Below are 24083 nucleotides of genomic sequence, written 5' to 3' on the forward strand. Positions count from 1 at the left end.
CAGCATCCAGGGCACCCTGAACGACCGCAAGCCGACGTACGCTCAACGCGAATCTGCTCGCTGACAAACCCGCGTTTATGCTCAAGATGCCGTTCACAGAGGACAGCCAACTCGACCTGGCGTTCGACCCTTCGCTAATCCCGCAAGAGATCAAGGATGGGTTGGCTGATGGCTTACATGTGCGTCTATTGTGTGCCTTTCCTTGCATGACGGCGTGAGGAGACCCCGGTGCCTCACCCAGCTGAGAACAGTGAAGGGTCTTCGGGTGCGTCAAGTGCACTGACACTCTCAAAGGCATGCTGGCTGATGTACCAGTATCCGCCTCCGGCGCGTGTCCTCGATTTCCATTGCGGGCGTACCACAAGCTGACCATACACGCCCACAAAAACCATGTTCGGCGCGCAATATAACCCCTTCAGATCCGACCCCTGGCCTCCACAGACTACCAGCGTGGGCATCTCCAGCTTCTCACCGTCCTAACAAAAGTACCCGATCCAGGGGAAGACGAGTGGGTGCAGCGATTCAAGCTACAACAATCATCCGCCTCTGCCTCTGGGTCGGCCACATCTCCTGCGCAGTACTACACCATTGCCATCATCAGCCAAGAAACCGACAAGCTCGTCGCGGTCGGAACCGTCCTGATGGAGTACAAGTTCATCCGAGGGCTAGGGAAAGTCGGGCACATTGAAGACATTGCCGTCGATGCAAACATGCAGGGGAAGAGCCTGGGGAAGACGATCATCGCTGCGCTCACGGCCGTATCAGAGAAAGCTGGAGCCTACAAGACAATACTGGATTGCAGTGGGGATAACAAGGGTGGGTTGGAACTTTAGCCTTTTGGATTCAGTATTCACCTACTGATGACAGGTTCGCTGTCGCCCTGTCACCGTCCTACTTTTTGCTTTGGGGGTGTTAGGATTCTACGAGAAATGCGGGTACAAGCTAGCAGGCGTGGAGATGGTGAGTCTTGCTTGAATCCGTGCCAAACGTTTACCGCTTACATACTTTCATGGGTTTAATTCAGGCGAAATACACTACGTAACATTGCCGTCGAAGGCTACCGCTAAGTCCAATAGCGGAACACTGACGGAAAAGATCTCACTGCCTTGCATCATAAGATAAGAATATCCTCGAGGGTGCGTCATTAGCTGCATTCTCCTGAATAAACCAGTCATGCGTTTGCATTACCGCTGAGCATAAGGACTCGAATAGCGGCCTTGCTGTGCTCCTTGCTGGCCATACGTGGCGTATGGATCCGCATAACCACCGTATCCACCGCCTTGGGCAGGCTGAACCGGCGCGCCGGGGTAGCCGTATCCGTAAGGCTGCGCCGGCTGGCCTGGTGCGACAGCCGGGTATCCGCCTCCCGGAACAGCTCCGGCGCTGGCAGCGAAAGGGTATCCGCCCACTGCACCTTGGGCTACGGCTGGCGAAGAAGGGCGCTGGTACGATTGCTGCGAAGGTGCGCCGTACTGTCCAGGTCCTGGGGCATTCGGGTCGGCATAGCCTCCTGGGCTAGCTGGCGGCGGCGCCATGCCGCCATAGACACTGTGAGCGTGCGGATGATCGGCTCTACTACCTTGTGCTTGGCCCTGCCCTTGCTGCGCAGCTTCGGTGAAGCCAGAAGTGTAAGGTGGCGCAGCGTCCGTGTTGCCGCTCGCTTGTGACAGGATCGTCTCGGTTCGCGACATATCCTGCGAGGCGCGCTTGTTGATGTGCAGTGGCGCGACGCTGCTCTGGCTCGTCGACATGCCGGAGGTGTCTGCGTTCGGCGCGGAGAGCGTGCCTGTACCTGCACCTTCCACCTGCTGTTGACTGCCGAGTGGCACGGCGATCGTACCGACGCCGACGTTGGACACTGCTGTCGCGCTTGCGTTGTTAGGCACGACATCGGCTGATGGGAACCCAGCCGCGCTGCCCGGCCGACTTCCAGCGCCACCACCAGTGCCGGGAGTGTAGTTCAAGTTACCCTGACTGCTCGTGGTGCGCGAGAAGCCCTTCCTGAACGCGCTTGCGGTGACCTTCTTGACATTGTTCGTGTCCTCAGCCGGGAAAGTTGCTGTGCCGGAGGAAGGCGCGGGCGGCGGCAGCGTAGGGCCGCCGTTGCTGCTGTGATTTGTCCCTGGCGCGGCAGCGCCCGCTGCTGCGGTTGAAACGGCGGATGGGTTGGAGTTGTAGGAAGCATCCGCCGCACCAGTGCCAGCACCAGCACCAGCGAGCGGAGAGCTACCCATGTAGGCGCCGTAGCGCGCTAGCATCGCAGAAGACGTCGCACCGCCTTGCGCAGAGCCGGGACGACGGACAGCTTGCTGCGCCGCACGTGTCGAGCCGACGGATTTGAAGTACTCGTGCAGCGATTCCTCGTCGCTTTGGGCTGGCCGTGGCGCAGATGCTGAGCGTGCTGCGCCTTGAGGCTGCGGCGCAAATGAGTGCACACCGCTCTCGTACGCCGCAGCGGTACCAGCTGCGGTGGTTGCGGTGGTCGCAGCAACACTTGCGCCGCCGGCCAGAGCGGAGTCAGAGTTCCCTTGCGACAAGGGCTTGGGCGCAGTACCAGGATCAGTCGACGTGTCGTACGATGGCGCAGGAGTCGATCTAGACGACGTGTCGTTTGCAATGATCGGAACACCGCCTGTTGTGATCCTTCCGTAGTCCTTGTTGAGCTCCTCCATTGAGTCGCGGCTGTCGTTTACAGCTGTGCTCGGCGCTTGGTGGCCCGGTTGCTGCTGTGCGGATGAGGAGGACGCCAGCACGGCAGATGCTCCAGTTTCAGGCGTCAGGTGCGCGTCAGTCGAGCCTGCATCTGCACCTGCGCCCACGCCTGTTGCCGGATCGGCAACCCGCGCAGATACCGATCGCTCTTCTTGGGCATCCTGGCCCGCACCGCTGATAGCACCGAGGGCCTGTCGCCCCCAATCGGCAGCGTTTGCATCTGCCGCCGCAGTCGAGTGCTGTGCAGGCGCTGTCGGGCCTGGACCTGCGCCTGACGATGCATTCCAAGTCGCTGGCGACGCGTGGACCGTACTGGCGCTCGCTTCCTGTTGCTGCTGCTGTTTGTACTCGTCCACCGGGCGGTCGACGCCGAAAAATGCATTCATCTGTGGATCCCAATTGGACTGGGTGTCCGCGTACCCGTTGATATTGTTGATATTGTTGTTCTTGCTTCCTAGTGTCCCGCCATAGTCGTACGCATCGTGCGCAGCATCTCCAGTAGCGCTGACTGCAGCTCCGGTCGGCGGACACGTGAGGGACGGGTACGGGCCCGTCGTGACTTCGCTGGCGCTGAACCGGTGCTGCAGGTGGCTTGGTCGGCCTATCGCTGCTGCTGCTGCTGCGTCCCCGGGACCACCGGTAGTGGGGCAGTTGATCGGCCGGAAGGCGACGTCCGCAAGGCAGCGGATGCCATCCTGCAGAATCCCCTCGGTGCGGGATTCGCCTTGATATACTCTCCGCGGCTGCCCGGGCACGCTCTGCTCGAGGTCCAACTCCTCGAGCATCGCGCCAGCCATCTCTGCCATGACGATCATCTTCTCGGCGATCTCGACCACGGCGCTGCACTTGAGGCCGAGAGCATCTTTGAAGCTGCGCCGCTTAAAGTCCTCGAGGCCAGCTTCTTCGACGACGACCTCATGCGTAAGGCCTCTCATCTCGTTACGCAGCTCCTTGAGCGTTGATGTCGTCTTCATCAGCTCCTTGTTCTCCGGCGACATCTTTGCCAGCTTCTTCTCGACCGACTCAATCTTGGACGCTAGGGAGCGCTTGCGCGACTTGAGCTCGGCCAGCATCTCTTCGCGCGTGCGCACCGCCTTGAAGTGCAGGCGAATCGTGGAGAGGTGCGAGTTGAAGCGTTGCACCGACGACGGATAGGTTTCCCACAGCACTGACACTTTTGATAGAACGTCCTGCGATCGGAAAGAGGAGTGGTCGACCAAAGCCTACCGGGTCAGTCACCGTACGAGTGAAGGAATCGCGAAAAGCCTCCCAACGAACCCTTAGGTCTTCGCCCTGCTCATTCCCCCAGTTCTTGATGGCCTCGACATTCTTGCCAAAGTCAGCGCCAGTCTTGGAGTTGTTCTTCATGAACTCCTTTTCGGAGGTGATGACAGCCTGCAGTGACTTGAGGTCTGAGTTGCCCATGAGCGACGGCGCAACGGTGTTGTGCGCGATCTGCTGCTGCGCTTTTTTGAGGAACGACATGGTGGCGCCGTTTTGCGATTCCAATCTTTTTTCTTCGTTTCCTCCCCTCTTGCGAGAGAAGAGGAAGCCGGAGCAAGGAAAGGGGGGGTTGCAGGAGGGTTGGACGCTCGAAGCGCTCTAGAATGCTTGAAGGGTTATGGGGCAAGCGCAGAGCCAAGAGGTGGATGCTGTCGCGCCGATGTCCTGTCCACTTGCAGCCTGTTCGCTCAACTGATCGTCTGCAGTTGCAAATGTGAGCGTATCAGTCGAGCTGGATGTAGGAGGAAGGGCAATGGACGCATTGGCTGGTGGAGATGTTGCAGCAAGCTGGTTTATGCGGGAAAGTATATGTTTGCCAACTCAAAAGTGTCTCGTGTGCCAGCGACGTCACCGCGCACCGCACACTGCCGCCCTGCCGATCCTCCTCCTTGCCGGCTCCGAGAAAAAGAGAGCTCTGAATGTGGCCGGAGTTCCGCCCTATGATCTGTCATCTGCGCGTGGACTGTGGCGGTGCAAAGAGTTCACTTATATCCAGTGTATGCTCAGGCCCATGACTTTCGCTGTGCTTTTTACAGCCTTCTCACATTCATATTTGGATTGCAGTTGTGAGCGGATCGAGGCGGGGCGACGGGTGTGCACGACAATCAAACAGATCAGATGGATTCCGAGTCAAACGAGCAGTGTTTCACATGTGTAAAAACATCCCATACGATTGTCATCTTGTAGCTCTATATATACATTTTGCTGACACAAACTTGCTATCGTGGAATCGAGGAGAGCCCAGATGAGATCCGTGATTCCTGATCAGAGGAAGTGGATACATTGACAGATGCAGGAGCGGTTCTGTATCGCGAGGTTCCGTGAGCTAAAGCGCTACAGTCCGATACGTCGGGCTTTTCCAGTGGAAGGGCTTCACGCCATAGCGGGTGCTGCCAGGCTCGATACCATAGCTGCTGGAAACGTGTAGCACATGAATGTGATGGCCAAGGGTGACGCGTGTCATGGCTGTTCAAGCAGGCCACGACGCCTTCACCGATGCGGTGAGCTCTGTAAATGGGCGCAAAATGTCCACGGCCTCGCAGCGGATTCCACGCGCGGCGAATTCGCGGACGAGCAATGGCCACACCGGCTGCGCGGCCACGCCCACTACTTACGTGTAGGCGTGGCCTGGAGTCGCGAGGGTGCGAAGTTAGGTGTCGTTGTGGTGCTGGGACATCCTTCGCGGTCGGCTGCTTGTCAGCTAACGTGACCTTCAGCCACCGTGGAGGGTACTGATGAAGGAAACTTCGTCGCCATCTTGCAACACGTAGCTCGTCTCGCCGTCCAGCTCCCAGTCTACATCGTTAATCAGCACCAGGATGCCAGGCCGAACGCCGTTGCCGTCTACATCTACGAACAGCTCTGGCCGCTCGACGATGAGGTTCTGTTTAATGTATTGGATCAAAAACGCCATATCTGCCGGCGAGGCAGCATCTTCTTCGTGCTGCTTCTGCTGTAGCGGCGCATCAGATCCTTGGACAGCAGGACCGCCAGGAGCGGTGATGACCGGGGACAGTAGACTTGGGCCAGTAGCCTTCACTGCGCTCCCGCATGGAGGATGAGCAGGGATTTGCAGGACGTGCCGCTTGGTGTGAGGAGGTGCAGTGAGCAGCTCTGTGCCTCCTCTGAGAACGAGCATCGCAATCGAAGCACCCCAGCACCGTTTCAGCCCAGACGATCGACACAAGAAGATCAGTGGCTCTCACCCGAATTCAATGTTGATCGTCAGAATATTCGAAGACATGGCTCTGACGGCTTAGCGCTCCAACTTCAAGCTGAAAGCAAGACGGTGCCGCTTTGCTGCATGCAGATGTGGATCATGCGTCCATCCGCTGCGGGCCAGAAGATGTGGTCGAAGGATGGCTTTCCTAGAGGCGTCCGCCTGTGCAGGTTACCGCTGAAGGGGGGGTTGTGTTGGAATCATGCGTACATATATCGGCCAGGGAAAGCACCAGGAGTGGGTATCCATATCTGAAGTAGGGTTGCTTCCTTTGCAAGAAAAGGAGCACTTTGACTGGAGCAGCAGCTTTTGAGTCTGCACCGTTCCATGGTGGTGTGCGACGCTGCGCTCTTCTGGCTGGACGACGAGGACGCAGGCACTGTGACTATGAGCAGTAGGCTGGGCACCGGGCAAGGCAGGCGGCAGGTCCGCTGTCTTCTTCTCCTTCTTTCCCTCCCGCTCCCGTCTCCTTCGGCGCGGACGACACGCCGCTTCCCAGCGCTCTCTACTGCTGAGAGGGAGCGATGAGACCACGCACGCACCATCCACGCGAGATGTCTTCACATTGATGCTTTCTTCAATCGTACACACCGGCATCGCATCCAAGCACATCCAGCTCACCAATCCACTCTCCCGGACCACGGCTGACTTGCAACAAGGACAGCCCACACTGTTCGGCTCAAAAGGAAACGCACAGCGTTGCACAGCAGATACGACGCGACTCACGCGTCCTTCCGGCCCTGGAAGGAGACATCCTCTGCAGCTCTTTGGCGCGCACATCTCTCCTCGTGAGCGATTCGATTCGGTTCCACTTCAAGGGCAGACGCTCGCAGGACAGATCACCTCGTTGCTGCTGGTAGGCTTTGAGATTTTGTGCTGAGGCTATTACAACACGCAAGCGCAGCTGTCGCCAAGATGGTGGGTCGCACACCCGCTTCGTGCAACGAAGCAATCTCGTATGATATCCAGAAGTTTCACTGATGATGTCGCTCGGTCGCTCCCAGGATCCGCCAATGGAGTTCCAGCAGGTGCCGGCTGCACAGCCGATGCTTACGGACGAGAAGATGGACGCCGTTGACGAGATCATTCCCGTCACAAATCGTGAGTGGTCGCCCATCTTCCGCCGCCGATTCCTTTTGCAGCCTTTTGACGCTCGACACTGACCTGCCACTCACCGCGACCTGTACCCGCAGACCGCGCATTCGCCTCCAAGCATCTTGCAGATCTAGGACAGGAGGAGGAGGCATTCGCAGTGTGTCATTGGGACGTGTCGGGATGGGCAGCGCTGGACAAGCGCATGACCGGTCCAGAGTTCGAATGCGGCGGGCACAAATGGCGGATCCTTCTCTTTCCCTTCGGTAACTCGAATGGGCAACCAAACGATATGGTCTCGGTTTATCTCGATTATGCCGATCCAAAAGGAAGCCCGGAAGGATGGCACGTCTGCGCTCAATTTGCTCTCGTCATCTCCAACCCGAACGATCCGACAATCTTTTCTAGCAGTCGTGAGTCGTCTCCTTGCGTGTTGAACATGCAGAGCAGAATGCTGACGCATTTCGAACATTCGCAGAGGCGCACCATCGGTTCACACTGGAGGAGATGGATTGGGGGTTCACTCGCTTCAATGAGCTTCGCAAGTTGACATCCGTCGGCGAGGGGCGGACACGACCCATCATCGAAAACCAATCGGCCAGAATCAGTGCTTTCGTACGCGTACTCAAAGACCCAACTGGCGTGTTATGGCACAACTTTATCAAGTGAGCAGTGTCGTGTGCGGAATGTGCAGGGTACGGATACTGATAGGTCTTGTTCTTCTGCGACCTGCGGCAGCTATGACTCGAAAAGAGAAACCGGCTACGTCGGCCTTAAGAACCAAGGCGCCACCTGCTACATGAACTCACTTTTACAATCTCTTTTCTGCACCAATCTCTTCCGCAAAGCCGTCTATCAGATCCCTACGGAGGGTGACACGCCCTCGGAAAGCGTCGCGCTCGCGCTGCAGCGCGTCTTTTACTTGCTGCAAACATCAGATCAACCGGTGGGCACCAACGAGCTGACGAAGAGTTTTGGCTGGAAGTCGCTCGACAGCTTCCTTCAGCATGACGTGCAGGAGTTCAATCGCGTGTTGCAGGAGAAGCTTGAGACCAAGATGAAAGGCACTGCAGCGGATGGTGCGATCGGCCGGCTCTTCGTCGGCAGGATGAAGAGCTATCTCCGTTGCGTCAATGTCGACTACGAATCTAGTCGCTCCGAGGACTTTTACGACATCCAGCTCAACGTCAAGGGCATGGCAAACCTGCAAGAGTCGTTCCGGGATTACATCCAGGTCGAGATGCTGGAAGGCGACAACAAATACCAAGCAGAGGGGTATGGCCTGCAGGATGCCAAGAAGGGTGTCATTTTTGAGAAGTTCCCGCCTGTGCTTCATCTGCAACTGAAGCGGTTCGAGTATGACATCGAAAAGGATGCCATGGTGAAGATCAACGACCGACACGAGTTCCCCTTCGAGATTGACCTCAAAGAATACCTCGATCCCAGCTCACCTGAGCGCGACCAGTCTTGGCGCTATCGGCTGCACGGCGTCCTCGTCCACTCGGGTGATCTGCACGGCGGTCACTACTTTGCGCTGATCAAGCCCGAGAAGGATGGGAGGTGGTTTAAGTTCGACGATGATCGCGTCACCCCAGTGACGGACAAGGAGGTGCTGGAGGACAACTATGGCGGAGAGATCCCCAACGGACACCTCGGTGGCCAGGTGGGTGCGCGCGCGCCCGTCCGGGCGATGAAGCGTTTCACCAATGCGTACATGCTAGTATATGTCCGCGACCCCGAGGTCGATACTGTCCTGAAGCCCTTCACGCCGGACGACACACCCCCGCACCTCCGTCAGAGGCTCGAGGAGGAGCGGCAGCAGCTCGAGACGAGAAGAAGGGAGCGCGAGGAGCAGCATCTTTACCTCACCGTCAAGCTTGTCACAGAGGACACATTCCGCACACACCAAGGCTTCGATTTGGCGACATTTGAGGAGCGCAACTTGCCGGCCACGGATCTGCCGTCGTTCCGTGTCAAGAAAGACGAGCCGTTCATCACCTTCAAGGCAAAGGTGGCGCAGCAGTACAAGCTGCCGGAGAAGGACATCCGACTCTGGGTCCTCGTCAACAGGCAGAACAAGACCGTGCGCCCTGACACGGTCGTCCCCGAGAACGATCCGATTTTGACGCTGGAGATGGTGCGCGAGAAGATGGCTTCGAGGCAGAATGACTTGCGGCTCTACCTTGAAACGGACACGCACACAGCACCACAGCCGGACGCTGGGCAGCCGCAGCAAGGGCAGACGACGTCTATGATCTTCCTCAAGTACTTTGACGTCTCACGGCAGACCCTGACAGGTGTTGGGCGCGTCTTCATTCACAGCAACCAGAAGGTCGGGGACCTAGTTCCAACGATCAACGAGCTGATGCGCTGGCCGCCAACGACAACAGTCCGCCTTTATGAGGAGATCAAGCCGGGTATGATCGAGCAGATGAAGCTCAAGGCCACCTTTGGGCAGAGCGAGATTCAGGACGGCGACATTATCTGCTTCCAGATGGAGATTTCGGACCGCGAGTGAGTGCCTTTTGACACAAGAGAGCTGGTCCTCGGATGGTGGTCGTTGACTCTGCCTTTGCTTCCCGTTGGCTCGTCTATAGCGCGCATGACTTTGAGGCGCAGTCGATGTATTCGAATCCGATGCAGTTCTACGACTTCCTGCAGAACCAGATCAAGGTGCTCTTCAAACCACGATATGATGATGTCGACTACAAGCAGGAGTTCGAGGTCACGCTATCCAAGAAGATGACATACGATATGGTCAGTTTTTCGTTCTTTGCTGGGCATGTCTCGCAGCCCTTTCAATGGCATTGAAAACTGACGCATCATTTTCTTGATATAGATGGCGGCCAAAGCAGGCGAACGCTTAAAGCACGATCCACTCAAGATCCGCTTCGTCACAGCAAACGGGCCCAATGGCGCACCGAAGACTGTTCTCAAGCGGACAGCGAACCAAACCGTCAACGAGATCGTCTCGCCAAGCTATCTGCAGGGCCAGGCGTCGCTTCTGTACTACGAGCTGCTTGATGTCAGCATCGTCGAGCTCGAAGTGAAGCGCAGCCTGAAGATCTACTGGTGCGGCGCGAACAACAAGGAGGAGTCCGTGCATCCATTCTTGCTGCATAAGACGACACCTGTCAACGAGCTGGTGGACCACCTCGCCAAGGTTGTCAAGTTGACGCCCGAGGGTTCGCAGCGAATCCGCATTTTCGAAGTGACACCGAGCGGGAAGCAGCAGAAGGAATTCACCGGCATGGATATGATCGGCAACATTGCCGAGTCAACCGAGCTGTTTGGTGAGGAGATCCCACTTGAGGAGATCAACATCTCGGACGAGGACAAGGTTATCAACGTCTTCCACTTCACCAAGGAAGTGCATCGGGTGCATGGCATTCCTTTCAAGTTTGTCGTCAAGAAGGGCGAGCGCTTTGCAGACACCAAGAAGCGGCTGCAAACCCATCTAGCGGTGAACGAGAAGGACTTCGCCAAGTTCCGTTTCGCGCTTGTTCAGTCGTCGACGTACAAGCAGCCCTCATATATTGAAGATGCAGATGTCTTGTGAGTTGCCTCTCTGAGCGTTCTTCATGCGATCATCACAAGTCCGCTGACCGCTACTTTCGGATTACAGGTACGACCATCGCTTCTCGGTGGACGACGTTCTGGGTCTCGACCACCCCGACCGCTCAGGGCGAACAGGCAGGATAGGCGCGCAGAAGCAGGACAACGGCATCCGAATTCGCAATTGAATAGACGTACCGACCACAGCAGGTGTTGTGTGACATCAGAGAGGGTCCCTCATTTCCCCTGACTTGCTTTCTCATCCGCGCCTGGCCCCGCGCGGCACCTCCTTTCATTCGTCTTGTTGACGCCACATGCCGCACTCCCACCAAGCAAAAAGCGCGCCCTGCACTGTTATATCTTTTCCCACCAACAACCCTGTATTCTGAAATTGTCCGCAATCGAGCGGTTGTGAGAGGAGCATGAATCTCGGTAGTGCCTTGTCGAGTGAGCTGAGTTGGAAAGCAACATCGACGTCTTGGGAGAGGATGCTTTCTTAGCATGTCATCATTTTCTGACGCGTAGGGTTCTAATGATGAACTGCTCGACTGATGCTTCTGCGACTGAATTGACGCGTCCCCCGCGCTGTGCGGAAGAAGCGAGGGGGGAGTGAGAAGAGAGGAGAATCCCGACAGACGCGTCGAGCTCGAGCAACGAACCCACGCAACAGCATCAACACTATCAGCACTTTCGACCCAAGACATCATCGACTGCGGTCCTGTATGCTTTATACATACACGCTGGTTGGCCTCGAGTGCCATACACATAGCAGTTATGTCGCACGTCGACCATATTCACAGCCTGGCGCTGGCTGTCGTGCCTGCGGCTCGTAAGCGTCGCGACGAGACCGAGAGCGAAAGGAGAGCGCGCAAGGCGTTGGCGCGCGACCTGGAGGAGACAGCATGGGACATTGTAGAGAGGTGAGTCTCCAACCGACAGAGAGCAAGCACAAGTGATGGCTCAAACTCTGTACGAAGCCGGAAGCAATGCTTATGATTAACATTGCTTGCAGTGAGGTAAATCAGCGACTTGCACGGAGTGAAATACAGATCGCCGAGTCAATTAAACAACGACGTGAGTGCCGTTGAATAGCCTGTACCTCCTCATATACTAAAGCCAATCTTCACTGGGCGTATCCACCAGTATTAAAATACGCTGTTGATGGAGGCGTAGGGTCCAGCATTCGATACAGCAATCTCGTCTCACGGCTCAAGTCTCATGTGCGCAGATTTCCGACGAGAGTGGAAGCTGGACACGAGATATTGACTTCCCCTCGTCTCTCCTTCACTGACCTCACTCGTGTTTATGCAGCCGGAGCAACCCAGGAATCTCGTGTCTGTCTTGGATATGCTTGATCAGCTGAGTTTCGATGGACGTCCTCTCAAGAGCTCGGATGCCCACATCCGTATGCCATCACTGCGGTCGGCTGTACCTAATCCCCAGCGTGACGTTGCGACGCCAAGGACGCCCCGGCCTGCTACCGAGCCAACCGAATCAGCGCCGCAATCTCGCCGTGGAATGCCGCTAGCAGAGCGCGTCAGGGAACGGAGGCTGCGCGCCGGCCAGCCGCAAGTGCCAGAAGAGGAGCTGCTGCGCGACGTGATCTACCTGCTACAGGGCATCGATGGAAAATGGGTCAAGTTCAAGGAAATGTTTGTGATGCCCAACGATGCAGCTGGGGCCAATGTGATTGTCACAGAGGGAGGTGCGGCAAGGAAGGACCAGCCCGAAAAGGTCATCAAGGTCATCTTCCCTCAGAATAGCGGAGTAAGCTCGACTTGCTCGGTCGCAAAAGGTGCAGGTCTGTACTCACGTGGCATGGCCCATTCACTCTCACAGCCAATCATCCCACGTTCAACCCGGCGGTTGATCCTGCAGATCACCGAGCTCGGACGCCTTTACCGACGCATCTCGCAATTCACCGATGAGGAGAGCAGCGAGCGTGAATCTGGACTGGCAACGCAGGTAAGTACGCTTGCAGCGAGGCGATAGAGGTGATGGTGCTTATTTCAGTTCAACATTCACAGAGTCTATGTCACTTCATTTCCCGCGAAATGACCGACTACTATCGCCTGATTGCCATTTTGGAAACACAGTTGAACGACTCGGCTGACTCTGAGCGGTCCGATCAGGCAAGCTCGTCCGCGAATCGCGATGCAAACTCCCATTTGACGCTGAAACGCGTGGCGGTCTGGACGCACGATGTTTTACTGCGCATGCGGCTACTCAGTACCATCATCGAGCAATGCCAAGGCGCAAAGGGTGGCGCACTAGCTTCGCTCATTCACACATACACCTTCAATGGCGACCCACTGATCAAGAGTATGACAGCTGACCTTCTTGAAGAAGTGTCACGTCCTTTCTTTGACACGCTGTCCAACTGGATCTTTAAAGGAGAGCTGCAAGACCCGTTCAACGAATTCTTCGTTCAGAGCAACAGAGAGTTTGCTGGCGCAAGGAACAGCGAAACACTGTCCATGGTGCACGAGAGTCTCCGTGACGATGATGCCGCCTCCTTCTGGCAACATCAATTCATCTTCCGGGCGGACATGCTACCTTCCTTCCTGAGCCCAGAGTTTGGGAGGAAAATCTTCTCCACAGGCAAGAGCTTGAACTTTATCCGATACGCCTGCGGTGCCGACGAGTGGGTCAGCACGCAGGCTGAGGCGACTCTCCTTCGCTACTCAGACATCGAAGGCTTGCAGCGGACGGTAGATAGCGCACACAAGGCTGTGAGCAAGCACTTGGTCGAGATCTTCTTGACCAAGCTCAAGCTGTTGGACCACTTGCAAGCGTTGCAAGACTACCTCATGCTGGGCAAAGGCGACTTTGTGGACCTGCTCAAAAGCCAACTGGAAGAGTACCTCAACCGCCCATCAAATAGCCTGCACCGCCACAACCTGACCATTGCGCTGGAGACCGCGATCAGGGGCTCGAATGCACAGCACGACGATCCAGAGGTCATCAAGCGACTGGATGCGCGACTACTCGAAGACTCTGCGGGCGATACGGGCTGGGATGTGTTTACGCTCGAGTACAAAGTCGACTCGCCGGTCAATACCATCCTCGACGGGCCAGCAATGCAGGCATACCAGATGATTTTTGGGCATCTGTGGCGCATCAAGCGCGCCGAAGTTGCGCTCGCTGAGACCTGGGCGAGAACCACTTCTTGTAGATTTGAGCTGCAGAAGACCATGAAACAGAACCCGCAAAGCAAGGGTAAGTGGGCTGCTGCGTACACACAAGGTAATTATTGCCGCGTCAGCTCATGCGGCTCATACATTTCCCATGCAGCCATTCTGCGCACTCTCAACAAGGCGCTTCTGATGTTGGGAGAGATGAACCACATGGTCAGGCAGATCCAAGGATTCTGTCAGCTGGAATGCGCCGCCTATTCTTGGCAAGACCTGACCATCTCGCTCAAGGGAGAGCTAGACCTGGATGAGCTGATTGATCGCCATCAAAAATACGTCAACGCGTTGGTCAGCAAAGTGTTGTTGCGACAAAGTACAAGGCGCAACGATCCAGATTTCCTCGCCAACGAAGTCCGCGCGACGCTGACGATCATCCTGGCGTTCTGCTCCGTCGGGACCGAACTTTCACACTTTATCCTCACCTTTGCACAAGGGCAGCAAGATCCGAGTAGCGCAGAGCATGCGCACGAGCGCATCGCTGAGAAGCTTACGGAGCAATCGGTCAGGTTCAAGGAGCGTTTGCAGAACATCGTCGACAGGCTTGAGAAGCATTCCAACTTGGTAAGTGCGGCGTGCCGATTGCGCGCGAGGCATGTTCCGCGTCTAAAGAGCTGGCATTCTGACCCTCCTTGCCGCCAATTTTCGCCTTCCGCTAGATTGTGCGAGAGCTCGGCACCAGACTCAACTTCAATGAGCACTACGAAGCGACACGTAAAGAGCGACGAAGAGAGGCGGCGCCTCCGATAGCAGCGTCGTCGACAGTGACAGCACCAGCAGCAAATTGAGGGCGGCGCGGGACACCCTTGGATCTTTAGTGTATACAATTTGCAAAGCTTGGTTTAGACTGCATTTCCATCGCTCGTACAGGTTTAAGGTCACACGAACTCTTCTTGCTTTCTGTAGACCGATAAAATGAAATGAGAGCAGGCGCCTACGCAGCGTTTCTTTATCCTGCTGGCCAACGACACGCTGTGTTTCACCACGTCAGCTTGCGCGCAAACGACAGCTATCAGATCATGTCCGAACAGACGGCGGCTGTCCGAACGGGCTTCCGCCGATCCATGTGCCTGCTGTAGTGGCTGTCTGATGCGGCGCGATGGACGCGGGCACGTTCCCGCCGGACACGGCAATGGGCAAGCTGCTGACGCCGCCGGCACCGGATGGGCCTGCTGCGGGGCCTAGCGATGCGCCGGCCGTGGAAGACGGGCCGTAGCGCTCCTCTGCGTAACGTCCCATGATGCCTGCGAGTGGGCCGAGCAGGCGCGTAAACGCCTTTTCGCTCAGCGTGGCCACCTTGAGCTTCTTGGCAGGCGGAGGAGCTGCTGTCTCTGCTGCTGCTGATGATGATGCTGCGGATACGGATGCGACTTCGCCGGGCAGAGCGGCGGCGGCGACGACGGATGCTGCACGTGGTGCGTTGTTAAGCAGGGCCAGTTCGCCAAAGTAGTCGCCGCGGCCGAGGCGGCCGATGGTCATCTCATCATCCAATGCTGTAGAGGAACTGACTGCGGGCCCAGCTACTGATGAAGTCGAAGAGCAGGCCGCAGGCGCCAGCTTGCGCTTCTTGACCTCTGCGAAGCCTTCGACGATAATGAAGAACTCGGTGCCGCGCTCGCCCTGCTTGATGGGGCGCTGGCCAATGTCGTACGTGCGCACCTCGAGCGCGTCGCTGATCTTGGCGCGCTCAGCGTCGCTGAGGTGCTCGAACAGTGCGACGTCCTTGAGGAAGCTGTCGTACAGCGCACGCCTGCGGCTATTAGTCTCCATGAGGATCGAGCGGAATGTGACGCGGTCCAGCGCCCACAGCGTGCAGGGCGACGTTGAGAGGATCGTCGCGGCGCGCGGTTGGAGGTAGAGCAGCGCGAGCTCGCCGAACGAGTGACCGGGGCCGTAGCTGGACTTTTTCTCGCCCAGGTTAGCCATCGAGAGGTCGCTGGCCGTGGCGGCTGCACAAGGAAAGCTGCTCCTGTTATCCGACTCTGAATTGACAGAGCCGCTATTGCCCAAGCTGCTCGTGAGAGTCGGCTTGATGTACACGTCGAGCGTGCCGCTCTCAACGACATAAAAGTAGTCTCCCTGTGCGCCCTGTTCGATGACGGCTACGCTAGGGTCGACTTTGACCTCCTTCATGGCGAACAGGACATCGTTGTACTGGTCCTCCTCCAAGTTGCGGAAGAGCAGATTGTTACCGATCGCCGCGCGGATGCGAGCCAGCTGTGCGTCCGTCTTGGGGATAACCGTTTTGCTGCTCGATTGGGTCGAGGCCGAGGCGCGTGCGAGCGACTCGGCCGAGACCGACGTGCGCCGGCCAAAGTTGAACGAGGGCGGAGGCATGAAGGTGCTGCCACTGCGGCCAATGCCGGCGGAGGAAGCCCCAGGGGTGTCTGGTGCGGGTATCTCTTCGTCGCCCGTATCGGTGCTGGATGAGCTGTCGAGCGAGCCGCGGTGTGGCGATGCTGTTGGGGTTGAGGCCCCAGCCACGTCAACGCCAAAGGGACTGGCAGAGGAGAAGAACGAGGTCAAGCTCGGAGTGTTGGACAACGGCAGGACGACAGAGGTCGGTGCGGGGGCCACGGGGTCGACGCTTGCATCTGCGCCCGCACCAACACCAGCAGCACTTCGATGAGCGACACGCTGCTCTTCAAGACGTCTGTTGAACCAGTTGGCGCAGAACTGCAGTGGGTCGATAGGTCTGGTACGTAGAACCTCGCGGTTGAGCTCGTTGAGTATGGCGGCGTACTCGGAGGAGAGCGCCATCTTGACTTCGATTGCTTGGTCTATTTGAGTGGTCACTCACGCAAGCGCCTTGGAGATGCCTGATACAGTCGTCAGGATGTAGCTTCTCTTTCTCTCTACCAGTAGATGCTATGTACAGTTCGAGCCGAGCTTGTCGGGGGAGGACGGGCGATGACGCAGGATGGGATGAATGCTGCGGGGTGTGCCGCAGGGGATAAGTACGAGTGTGAGTGTGTTGTTTGGACGGTTATCGCGCTTCCCAAACGGGTGCGCTGCCAGCACTCTGCAGCCAATCTCGAGTCCCAGGCGTGGGTGTCGGCGTGAGCCCGCTTGGATATGCGCACGGAGGGATGAGAGGCGATACGATGCGATGAGCCTATGTACAAGCAAGCGCAGGGCAGCTACCTATACCTACAGCCAACCTACGACGTGGGCGTCTATACGGAGGATGCAATACCACTACGCTAGGCGGAGAGTACGCCGTGAGGTGGTGTTGTGTTGCGACCCATGACGGGAGGTGGGCGACACATGAGCACCGAGCACTGCACCAGTGTAGTCTCAGACTGCATGCCAAGCGGGAGAGGGCACTCCGCCCACGTAATGCGACATGCATGGTTCAACGCATTGGACGAGTGTAATGACTAAATCCATTTCAGTGATTGACCAGAACTATGTATGTAGGAGAGGAACTATGAACTGCACCCTTGGATTGCACGCACGGACCCACGTTGCAGGCCAGAAGGAGCCGGCGCGCTGGCTGGTTGGTGGCAACAAAAGGTACAGGACACTTTCTCGAGCATGCACAGCACCATCCAGCTTGACCTTGACCTTGTCCTCGACGTCTGCTGCTTGGTCAGGCTCGGCGCTCGCTGTAGGCTGACGCGTCGAGTCGACTAGTAGAGTATTGTACACGCTGAGCTCCGCTGCGCGCGGCGTATGGACCTATGCCAGACTAGGGAGTTCAACTTTGAACCACGAGGGCCGTTGAGGCTCGAAATATGCTACAAATGAGATAATATATGCACGCGCGTAACTGAAACAGGCGCGTGTGAGGTTTCAGGGCTTTTCGTTCGATAATCCGTGATTCTGCGCCGTGTGAGTGTGTGGCAGGGGGAGGGGCTGCTGTTGAATGCCAGGGAGAAAGGTAGGCATGAAAGGCTCTTGTCGTCACGGTCATTAGCGAAGAAATGCTGTGGTTATGGCGCCGGCTGCAACTGGTGGAGTAGTAACAAGCCGAACCTGTTCGTCCAGCCGGGCGTCCGTGAGCATGCGCTTGTGCACGTTCACGCGCCCGCGACCAGCGCCTTGGATTGCAGCTGCTGTGCCAACTGTACAAGCTCGTCCTTCTTCAGCTTCTGCACATCGTTGTACAGCGTAACCTCGACGCCTCCGATCTTCTCCGTCTCGTGCCCATCCTCACGTTTTTTGGTCCCTTGCTGCCCGTACGCTCTGACGCGCAGACTCTCCCACTCGCCGGCAGTGGGGATGCGCTCACCCGTCTTGCGGTTCTCGGCCCAGAAGTCGGGGCCCTCGGCGCGCTCGCTGAGCGCCTGGCGCACCACAGGCGATTCCAGCAGTGGCTCCAGCGGTACGTCGGCATTGGTGAAGGCAAAGTAGAAGATGCCCAGGCGCGTGTAGTGCGCCTGGTCCTCGGGCGGCGCAATAACACGGTGGATCGTCTGCTTGAGGTAGCCGCCGGAGACTGCAGGCGCGCGAGCAACAATCCATGACGACGATGACAAGGAGTCAGCTTCTTACTTGAACCAGATAGCAATGCACTCGGGATGTGGCGCACTCACGGAACTGAAGGCAGTCACCCAAGTTGATGACGAGCGCATTGTCGATGTGCTTGACCAACTTCCACTCGTTGCTCGGCATTAGCACCTCCAAGCTTGTGATCGGCTGGCTCCAGAGGATCGAAACGGCGTTGAAGTCCGTGTGCCCCTGTAGCCTGACGCCGCCCAGAGCCTGGTCATCCTCCTTGCTCGGCGTATGGTAGGCGGCATACCGCAATAGGTCCAGGCCCTTCGACTCTGGGTCCCGAGACAGATTCCACAAGTAATCTGCGGGTAGCTTGAGTACGAGGGAGAGTAATGTGAGGACCTTGCGGTAGATATTCTCGTGGTTGAACTGTGCAACAATATTGTCAGCGCACGAGCGTTTTGAGATATTCCATTGTTCAAGCAAGCGCCACTCACCTTGGCGAAAGTTTGAATTTCCGGAATGAGAGCCTTTAGGCCAGGTGGGAACGAGGCCTCACGCTTCTCCTTGCTAAAGCTCGTAGAGACAACGTTGAACTGCTCGATCTTGTCCTTGACACCGTTGATCTTCCAGTGGCCCATCTCCTTGTACCCAGCGAAGCTACCGGTTCGGAGGATGTCGGCTTTGAACTTCTGCTTTTCTTCCTCCGTCACCGCATTGAATGCATACTGCCCAATGGCGAATTGCCGCAGAACCTCGTCCCATGATAGGCCGTGGTTCACGGCGTAGATGAAACCGTCCTTGTGGAACGCCTCGCCGACGCGTGCAACGAGGGATTCGGACACTTCGGTAAAGTTTTCACCCCTGATCTCCGAGAGGTCCAGCGTCCAGAGTGGAGCCCAGTCGATGTCTGAATACGCCAGTTGCAGCGAAAAGGGTCAGCGGAGAAGAGTAAACGACAGCGTCGCAGCATGATGCTCACCCGACGTTTTGGTTGGCTCGGGGGGCACCCAGCGAGGAATGTCGAGTGTCGAAGAAGGCATGTCTGCAACACAAAGATGAACAGCGACTACTGATGTTCTGCTTCACAGTGTAATCGTTGACGAGGGGAGGGACGTCATGCATAGGAGAAACGAGCACACTACATGGATATATACGATACCACGCACAGGTCGGCTTCGAACGAGACAGAGCAGGTTGACCACAGCAGCAAAACATCTAATCACCGCCGCGGCACAAGACAACGACCCGCCTTCAGGCAGCAACGCCGGGCTGTCGTTGATGCTGTAAGATAAGCTTCTACAGTTGTGCTCTTGTTCGCAACAATGACGAAGGAGAACTGCGGGGTACCATGTGCGAGAGACACAGAGCGATCATGCGATCAGTCGAACGTGGAGCAATTGCGTGCTCAGCAACATGCCTGACGCTCGTGGCCGCTAAAACAAACGTGATTATTATGTAAGCCGATCCTTGCTTCGCAGGTTGCCCACTGCTGGAGTAGCTCCTACGTAAATTTCATTTGCCTCCCCCCCACTTCACCTACCCGAAGACATCGCTCGCGAGCACTTCAAATACGCTCGTGTCTATCGCAGGTGCTCAAGAGCCAGGAGCAAGCCACCAAAGAGAAGAGCGAAATCCTGCGATGAGGTCATTTCAGAGCGGACGACAGCAGGGAATAAAGCTGCTATAACAGAGGTGCAGCTTCAGGTGCTTGACCCCACGCTTAGAACAAAGTGAACTATTCTGACCAGACCATAGGGTTGGCGATGATGCAGGTATATGATGCCAAAGTGTCGATCGCTGCTCACGTGTTGGCATCGACCTGTTTCTCACAAGAGAATGATGCAACAACTAAAATACAGGCGTCGATTCTGCATTCCTTCAATCCCGCTGTTGACCACCCTTCCTAGTCGAACCACATCCAAGCTCGATGTCGTGCTCCATTTGGCTGAGCCGCTCCTCCGTCGCCCTGAGGATGCGCAGCCTTCGCTCCTCGCGTTCCTCCTCTTCCCTAGTTTGCCCAAACATGCCAACCTGTCTCCCCGAACTTCTCCCTCCACTTTCAGGCTCGTACACCTCATCGACGCTGAGAAGATGCGACCCGTCGCGTTGTGCGCGCTCGAAAGCGGCCAGTTGCGCGTTGAGCAACGAGTTGAGCTCTTTGAACTCTGGCGGGTGGTCGTGCACCTCGATGTGCGCTAGCTCGTGCATCAGCACGCGCCGACTTGTGGCATAGTCCCGAAAGCCATCGTAGCGATCCGTCCGTATGCGCAAACTGATCCGCTGCCCCATATTCTCATTCAGGCCGAGCAGGTTCGGATGCTCGTGCGGGAGCAGCTCCGTCAATACACCGACATGGTAGCTGTGCAGTGCCATGACATGCAACACCCCCTGGTCGTTGGCGAGCCTGCGCAGGTAGGATGCGGCACGCTCATTCGCCTCGGGTGTGTACGCAGGAAAGTTGGGATGCGCGTAGATATTGCCGAATGGCGAAATGGCTGCCATGGTCGTGTTCCGCGGCTGCGGGAGAAGCGTATGCCGGTTTTGTGGGTCAATAAACGGATAGGCACGCAAATAAAGAGAGCAACTTACTCGTGCACCTCTCAGCAGCGACTCGTGGAGCTTCCTTGGCGATTGTCGAGTGGCAGCCGCAAGCTCTTGTCTAGTGACGCTTTTGAGCTCGTCGCCAGTGACGCCGAGCAGCATGATGCGCATCCCGTCTCGGATGCCTAGTTCTTCCAGTGTAGCTTCTGGTCGTTGTCCATTCAACTTCGGCTGGCTGGGAGAGCCTGCGACCTTGCTCGGAAGTAGCTTTTGGAGGTGTGGCGGAATGGACGTTGCTTTCTCGATTTCTCTTTGCAGATCTGAAAGGATTGGGCTGCTGTTTTCTTCGAACGATATCTCGTGGTGCTTCCCACGATGGGAAACCTTGAGTTTCATAGTTGCACAAGTACGAGAGCAGCTAGAGCCACTCTGCGATAAAGAGTAAGGCGGCTTGACGTAGCAGGAGACGATCAGGAGTGGGGAGCGCTCGCTTTCTCACTGAACGCCCGTTTCGATCCCGGATGGCCGCACCGCACCTTCCAGGAGAAGGATGTCAACAACTGGGTGCAGAAACCAATCAAATCGTATTTGGGAGCGCACTCCTCTATGAAACAATGACCACACGGACAGATAGGGCAACCGACTACCTCAAAATATTGGCATAGTTGACGTTTTGGTACAGGCTTGCGCGTCGCGTGTCCTTGAAGATCATCATGGGCGTCGAAGTCGACCAAAAGCAGATTACTTATGTAATACCCTCGGAGATTGTGCTAACTGCCAGATTATCACTCGGACATTGTGGTAGGAGGCATGGCTTTTAGTTTGCACCATTCACTGCGAAGCTGATCGCAGTCTCCTTGCGACCCTCCTTGGGGAACTGTTACATAAGCAGCTCTCAAAGCACGCCATCGCCACTTTTGCATGTATTTGGCCATGCTGCTTTGCGGCCGTTGCGGTGTACCGTTTGATCGACACTCGCACAACAGCAACGATTGACTGGAAACCATCGTCGGGACTTCGGACATGTCAGATGGAGACCCGGGACTGCCAGGTGCGTGTGGTGGCGCCACAGAAGTAGCTTGCTCATCTCTTTAATGTGATTTGTAGAATATGTGAAGCAGTGCACGAGCCACACCACTGCAGGCAAGCCGCCTTTTTGGAGGAACTTCCCCATGTCATAAATAGTTGCAGCCTGTTGCACCCCTGCTTCTACTCCTTATCCACTCCCTTCCCACATCACGTTTTATGCACGTCCACTTCGCAAGCAAATTCCAACAGGTAAGCATTGGTTCTTCGCATGCGCTTGCCTTTTCACCTGTAGCAATCCAACAGGATGGCGACACGGCCCATGGCATACGGGACGCTGTCAGGCAATCTCCAGTTCTTCACTTGGAGGAATGGATAGGGAGAGGCAATGTTACCAGGTTGCGTGCAAGCAGAAAGACTCGATTAACACGCCGTGGAACGCTACACGGTGTGCTGCGCTTCGAGTCGAAGAGCGCTTGCAAGGATTGCAGCGTGAAAACCAGCAAAGGTTCCGTGATATCTCGTCAAGATCTCGCGATGGGTGCATCTCTTCCATGATGGCAAGTTTTGCGGCTCGGCCTTTGTCAGTTTTCGAGCAGTTGAGGAACTTCGCGAAATTATCTGTTGCGGCAACGTGGCTGGCGTCCATAGCTGGCGAAAGCTGGCAAAGCTGAACGTGTAGATCACTGCTAGAGTAGTATCTGGAGGGCGATCTTTCGATGGGGGATTGGACCAGATTTATCCACCCAAAGACACCCCTGTGTTCGTCACATTCGTGCTGACCATCTTTTTTGCTCTTCAGATAATCAATACCATATCACAATGCCGAACCTTCGCCTTGGATCTGTTGCTCCGGACTTTACCGCCGAGACCACTCAAGGGACGATCCAATTCCACCAATGGCTAGGTGACTCTTGGGCGATTCTCTTCTCGCACCCGGACGACTTCACCCCGGTCTGCACGACTGAGCTTGGCGAGGTTGCGCGCAAGAGCGAAGAGTTCAAAAAGCGCGGTGTTAAGGTTATCGGGCTCTCTGCGAACGACGTTGCCTCGCACGACAAGTGGATCGCGGACATCAATGAGGTTGGTAAGACCAAAGTCGAGTTCCCGATCATTGGCGACAAGGACCGCAAGATTGCAACCGAATACGACATGCTCGACGCGCTTGACCCGACCAACGTCGACGCAAAGGGCATGCCGATGACTGTGCGCGACGTTTTTGTCATTGACCCGAAAAAAGTGATCCGACTCAAGATTTCCTACCCTGCCTCAACTGGTCGTCACTTTGACGAGATCCTGCGTGTGGTTGACTCGCTGCAGACCGGCGACAAGTACCGCGTCACCACCCCGGTCAACTGGCAAAAGGGCGACAAGGTCATCGTACACCCATCAGTGCAGGGCGCCGAGGCGGAGAAGCTCTTCCCTGGTTACGAGACTGTCAAACCGTACCTCAGATTCACCAAGGACCCATCTGCTCAGGCCTGAGCATACTTGTACAAGTGCGGCGGTGCGTGGGCATGGTGTGTATTACAGCTGGGAAGATGTTCGCAGCAAATAGTATAATTCGCGAGCATCCTTTATTGCAAAATGACTATGCTAAAGAAGGATCACGAAGGCGCGAAGACTTGCCTGCCCTGGTGAACAATTCAATCCCTCGCATTTCTCATCGGGTGCACTCGATTGCTTTCCTCGCTTCGCCAGGTAAGTCAATGGCGAAACCAATCCTGGGCTACGTCGCGCTGAGAGTCAGTGTCCTGAACTGTCGTAGCGCCGCACCTGGCTGTGACAAGACCACACAGCATTAGCTGATCAGTCTACACTCGTGAACAGGTAACAGTGTGCTCACCTTGAACCAACTAATGTGCCTTGCTTCAGCTTGAGCAACGAGGAGTTGTGTGGCAAGCGTGGCTTTCGTTCTGGCGCATTCAATACTGGAACAAGTGGCCCCCGAAAGGACTGGGGTTGCCGCGATGAGCGTATTGCCTTATGCGATTGCCATCGAGAAATGAAATGGGCGGTAAGCCGACACGCACAGAGGCTCGGAAGTAAGAAAGCGCTCCTACCGACTCTCCCTGCGAGCGGTTAGCAAAGCCTATAGAAGTGGCATAGCTTAATTGTGGGAAGCCGAGCTTAATGCCGGCTGGCTGCCGTCCGGGTAACTTATGAAGCTGAAGCGCCTCGGATTGCATGCCGACTGCAGGAGTGTGTGAAAGACTTGACTGGACTATACAATGATGTCGTTGTTGGTTGCGCGCCGGAACAATCGCGTCGCGTCTCGCCTCGTCACAGCCACAGCGCCG

The 24083-nt window shown here is 56.4% G+C and overlaps 10 protein-coding genes across 10 annotated transcripts; 5 read left to right on the forward strand and 5 right to left on the reverse strand.

The window, feature by feature from the left end:
• Nucleotides 1-86: 86 nt before the first annotated feature.
• Nucleotides 87-1172, forward strand: K437DRAFT_242570 (acyl-CoA N-acyltransferase; the record flags this gene model as incomplete). Its single annotated transcript, XM_013390529.1, has 4 exons — nt 87-179; nt 420-816; nt 917-960; nt 1025-1172. 4 exons carry the CDS (start codon nt 87-89, stop codon nt 1040-1042), a joined length of 552 nt encoding a protein of 183 aa, XP_013245983.1. The 3' UTR covers nt 1043-1172.
• Nucleotides 1024-4470, reverse strand: K437DRAFT_271928 (uncharacterized protein). The gene is made up of 2 exons (XM_013390530.1): nt 3991-4470; nt 1024-3902 (listed from the first exon to the last, which is right to left on the reverse strand). The coding sequence occupies exons 1-2, from the start codon at nt 4195-4197 to the stop codon at nt 1185-1187; spliced, it is 2925 nt and encodes a 974-aa protein (XP_013245984.1). The 5' UTR covers nt 4198-4470; the 3' UTR covers nt 1024-1184.
• Nucleotides 4471-5009: 539 nt separating this feature from the next.
• Nucleotides 5010-5553, forward strand: K437DRAFT_117396 (uncharacterized protein). The gene has a single exon (XM_013390531.1). It carries the CDS (start codon nt 5147-5149, stop codon nt 5423-5425), a length of 279 nt encoding a protein of 92 aa, XP_013245985.1. The 5' UTR covers nt 5010-5146; the 3' UTR covers nt 5426-5553.
• Nucleotides 5429-5854, reverse strand: K437DRAFT_219598 (ubiquitin-like modifier 1; the record flags this gene model as incomplete). Its single annotated transcript, XM_013390532.1, has 2 exons — nt 5429-5659; nt 5756-5854. The coding sequence occupies 2 exons, from the start codon at nt 5852-5854 to the stop codon at nt 5429-5431; spliced, it is 330 nt and encodes a 109-aa protein (XP_013245986.1).
• Nucleotides 5855-6435: 581 nt separating this feature from the next.
• K437DRAFT_231210 (cysteine proteinase) lies at nt 6436-11004 on the forward strand. Its single transcript, XM_013390533.1, has 8 exons — nt 6436-6853; nt 6940-7036; nt 7129-7440; nt 7506-7692; nt 7766-9541; nt 9625-9784; nt 9867-10582; nt 10653-11004. The coding sequence occupies exons 1-8, from the start codon at nt 6851-6853 to the stop codon at nt 10768-10770; spliced, it is 3369 nt and encodes a 1122-aa protein (XP_013245987.1). The 5' UTR covers nt 6436-6850; the 3' UTR covers nt 10771-11004.
• Nucleotides 11005-11117: 113 nt separating this feature from the next.
• Nucleotides 11118-14282, forward strand: K437DRAFT_231212 (uncharacterized protein). The gene is made up of 8 exons (XM_013390534.1): nt 11118-11502; nt 11595-11656; nt 11726-11802; nt 11894-12349; nt 12422-12547; nt 12610-13801; nt 13877-14028; nt 14199-14282. Exons 1-8 carry the CDS (start codon nt 11357-11359, stop codon nt 14226-14228), a joined length of 2241 nt encoding a protein of 746 aa, XP_013245988.1. The 5' UTR covers nt 11118-11356; the 3' UTR covers nt 14229-14282.
• A 306-nt stretch (nt 14283-14588) lies between these two features.
• K437DRAFT_253472 (camp-binding domain-like protein) lies at nt 14589-16928 on the reverse strand. Its single transcript, XM_013390535.1, has one exon. It carries the CDS (start codon nt 16531-16533, stop codon nt 14791-14793), a length of 1743 nt encoding a protein of 580 aa, XP_013245989.1. The 5' UTR covers nt 16534-16928; the 3' UTR covers nt 14589-14790.
• A 558-nt stretch (nt 16929-17486) lies between these two features.
• On the reverse strand, nt 17487-19565 carry K437DRAFT_231219 (Clavaminate synthase-like protein). Its single transcript, XM_013390536.1, has 4 exons — nt 19196-19565; nt 18711-19123; nt 18312-18642; nt 17487-18214 (listed from the first exon to the last, which is right to left on the reverse strand). The coding sequence occupies exons 1-4, from the start codon at nt 19254-19256 to the stop codon at nt 17796-17798; spliced, it is 1224 nt and encodes a 407-aa protein (XP_013245990.1). The 5' UTR covers nt 19257-19565; the 3' UTR covers nt 17487-17795.
• Nucleotides 19566-20094: 529 nt separating this feature from the next.
• K437DRAFT_219571 (WLM-domain-containing protein) lies at nt 20095-21159 on the reverse strand (the record flags this gene model as incomplete). Its single annotated transcript, XM_013390537.1, has 2 exons — nt 20095-20733; nt 20806-21159. Coding segments are annotated over 2 exons (993 nt in total), but the record flags the coding sequence as incomplete, so codon positions are not given.
• A 1446-nt stretch (nt 21160-22605) lies between these two features.
• On the forward strand, nt 22606-23268 carry K437DRAFT_277306 (putative thioredoxin peroxidase; the record flags this gene model as incomplete). Its single annotated transcript, XM_013390538.1, has 1 exon — nt 22606-23268. The coding sequence occupies one exon, from the start codon at nt 22606-22608 to the stop codon at nt 23266-23268; it is 663 nt and encodes a 220-aa protein (XP_013245992.1).
• Between the last annotated feature and the right edge of the window lie 815 nt (nt 23269-24083).

This window comes from Tilletiaria anomala (genome assembly GCF_000711695.1).
Source record: "Tilletiaria anomala UBC 951 chromosome Unknown K437scaffold_4, whole genome shotgun sequence".
Taxonomy (NCBI): Eukaryota; Fungi; Basidiomycota; class Exobasidiomycetes; order Georgefischeriales; family Tilletiariaceae; genus Tilletiaria; species Tilletiaria anomala.